Below are 3,187 nucleotides of genomic sequence, written 5' to 3'. Positions count from 1 at the left end.
TTTGTTTTCATCTTCGCTCCATGTAATACCTAAAGGAAGTGTTCTTAATCGCAATACTGCTTTGTCCATGGAGGTTACGGGAAATGGCTCTAATGCAGCTTTTCCATAAGCGCCACCTGCTGGATTTACTTTTAGTGATTATGCAAACAAAATGTCATTTTATTTGTTGTTTGTTGATTTTTAGATATAAAACTTGGTAAAGTGATTTATGAGTCGGTACTTTTTCAACATCTCCAGCACATTTTAACAATACCGTGATAATACGGATAACCGTGATAATTTTGGTCACTATAATCGTGATAAGAAATTTTCATACCGTTACATCCCTAGTGCCGAAAGAGTTATGGGAGTCCAACGCCGGTTTCAGTTTCACTTTAAACAAATTTGTTTAAAGGTTTAGCCTTTATAAACTCAGATGTTGTTTATAATTAATGGCACTATAATATCTATGAACATTTTATTTACTGATAATTTACGTTATCTGAATGTAATAACATGCATCACACAACTTATTTTTTTCTTGTAACAAAGCAACTTTGACCCAAAGCGACTCACACAGGTGTGACTTGTATGGAAAATAGGGTACATGTAGAGAAGAGCTACACCAAACCAAATTTGCTTTGACAGAGTACCATTCTCTTGTTCTCTGGCAGGTCTTCCTCTTTGGGAGGAGGTGGAGCTGTCTCTTTGGGTTTAGGGGGTGGGGGTGGAGTCGGTTCTTCCTCTTCATCCATGCCAGCTAGATCCAGCCCCAGCAGCACTGAGAGAGTGGTCATCACACGAGGGTCCTGCAGTTTTCTACAGATCCCCCCCCAAAAAAAGCAGATTACTTAGGGCTGCACAATTAATTTAAAATTAAATCACAATCGCAGCTTTAGCCTAATCGCATGCGCATGCGCAAAAAAACCCCCAGAAGAAATCCAGGAAATCCCTATAGCGGTTGCTGAATAAACAGAAGATTTAACCGCTTTCATTGATTCAACGTGACTAATAAACACACGACTACGACAATATATGGTTTATCTGCATTCTTATTATAATTTTTAGAGATGCACCGATTGACCGGCCAGTGATCGGAATCGGCATATTTTTCGCATGACCGGCCCGGATTGGTGACCGGCCGGGTCAGTCTCACGTCTTACCGATTCAGAGCCGATCCTTTTATTGCCAGTGGTGCCGGCAATGACATCACAGCCACGCGCACGCTCACAGTCGCGTGTAAACATGTCTTTTCGCGTGAGAATGATTCTAGTTTTAATTACATTCAGTGTAAACGGCGACTGATAATGTATTTATGTCGTGCCAGATGAGGCTTGCACAGCCTGAGTGAGTGTGTGAGAGAGACAGCTCACACAAAGTAACTCACAGAAATTTATAGATGCATAAAAAAAAAAGATATTTACAAAATATGATTTCAGTAAGCAACATTATGTTTCCCCGAATATCAACACGACTGCAATGTGACACTGATTTTATACAATAGTATTTCAATAAACAAGAAGTTAAAATTAAGTGACTTAGATTTTAGACAAAATATTGACAGTTTTTGCTCAATTTTGCTGACGAAAATAGTTCCGATCAAAGCCATAGCAGAACTGTTTTGTGTCTCCGAGCAACACACAGCGGTGTTTCGTTACTGAATGAATCCACGTTTTTGAACGAATCGAGTGAGTCAATAATTCAGTGGCCCTTTCATAAGGACAGTCACTTGCCTGGTTTCTGAATGAATCAGCCGTTTGAATGAATCGGTTGAATGAATGAATACATGACTCACTTATTAAAACAGACATTTGCCGCCACCTACTGGTGGTCATATTTAAAAGTATCATTGCATTTTTTCAACATTTATTTGTATGTTTAAAAAATATGTAAAACATTAATCTTATAAAATTATTCATGCATTTGAAATTTTGCAGTGTAAATTCATTTATGGCACCTCAGCTTCATCAAACTGTCTGTGTAAATGCATCTAATGCCACTTCAGATGCAGCTTCTGTTTCCTCAGCAGTGGAAAGCTAGAGGTTTGTTAATACTAATTTCATTTGAATGGTAACAACTCTACAGTTTCTTATTATTCTAACTGAATTAATTGAAACAAAGTAAGAATTTGATGTGAAAGATGACATTTAATTAGGTTAGGGGAAAAAAATGACCATTTATAAACATAGTGGGAAATTACAACTATTTCTTCCTCTTTCCAGTCACAGAGCACTTTATTTTGAGAGTTGTTTAAGTGAGAGAAAATCTGTAACTTAGTCCAGATTGGGGGAAATTGTAATGTTTAATCATTTCTTTTATTATGTAAATAATTTTTGCATTGCAATTTGCATAGATTTTTGTTTGTATATGCTGTCAATTATAGTTCTTAGAAAGAAAATCGGAATCGGCAAAAATCGGTATTGGCAGGTCACACTAGAGGTCTGCACGGGCTTTAAAGTGAAGCTCGAACCCGGCCCGTACCCGGGATCGTCTGACCCGACCCGACCGGCACAGTTAAATTTAGAGCCCGAACCCGACCCGAAATCTTTTTTTTTTTCCTCACAACGAATAGCCAATTTTAAAAAATGCTGTATTTCACGATTGCATGCAACGGTCAGTAAGCAAATACATGTAAAGAAACAGAATCATTAAGGCTCGGCCAGTTCACAAGGCAAAAGAAAAAACACTTACCAGTTATGAAAGTTTATGAACATCAGGTGCAGCGGTCACAAATTCTGCCGAGTTTCTGAATGGTTGTATGGCCTACGACAAGACAATAATTCTTCCATCGTGCAAATTATGATCATTTTCGTCAGTTAAGGCTCGTTAGCATTCGGCCTGCTTTAAATCAGACACAGAGATGCAGTGCGGTAAGATCGCATTTATTTGAATTAGCGAGAGAGAGAGAGCTGAAAGTTGCGTGTGTGAACCTGCGTCTGCGCGTTTTACCCCCTCATTGCAGAGAAATATCCTTCAAAAACAGCGATTTTACCCCCTCATTGCAGAGAAATATAACGTTGCAAGTCAGTAGCCTGTCGAAACTATTTTACAAATAAAAGTTACCGTGCTGTGTTGTCGTGTGCAATAATGTGTGTGTGTGCGCCTCTATGAAAGCAGCGTAGCCTGCATATAGTTTTAGTTTAGCTATAAACCCGAGCCCGACTCGAACCCGAAGCTATTCATTAAACATTAACCCGAACCCGACCCG

The 3,187-nt window shown here is 38.8% G+C and overlaps 1 protein-coding gene across 1 annotated transcript in view; it reads right to left on the bottom strand.

Annotated features, from left to right (window-relative positions):
* Positions 1-832, bottom strand: part of LOC107730538 (stress-induced-phosphoprotein 1-like) — a 9,163-nt gene extending 8,331 nt beyond the window's left edge. The window contains exon 1 of the mRNA XM_016541389.1: positions 633-832. Coding sequence (XP_016396875.1) covers positions 633-776 — 144 coding nt within the window. The 5' untranslated portion in view covers positions 777-832. The remainder of the gene's footprint in view (positions 1-632) is intronic.
* Positions 833-3,187: the final 2,355 nt, after the last annotated feature.

This window comes from Sinocyclocheilus rhinocerous, unplaced genomic scaffold (assembly GCF_001515625.1).
Source record: "Sinocyclocheilus rhinocerous isolate Xijiao unplaced genomic scaffold, SAMN03320098_v1.1 scaffold669, whole genome shotgun sequence".
In the NCBI taxonomy this organism is placed as follows: domain Eukaryota; kingdom Metazoa; phylum Chordata; class Actinopteri; order Cypriniformes; family Cyprinidae; genus Sinocyclocheilus; species Sinocyclocheilus rhinocerous.
This window is presented reverse-complemented; position numbering and strand designations above follow the sequence as displayed.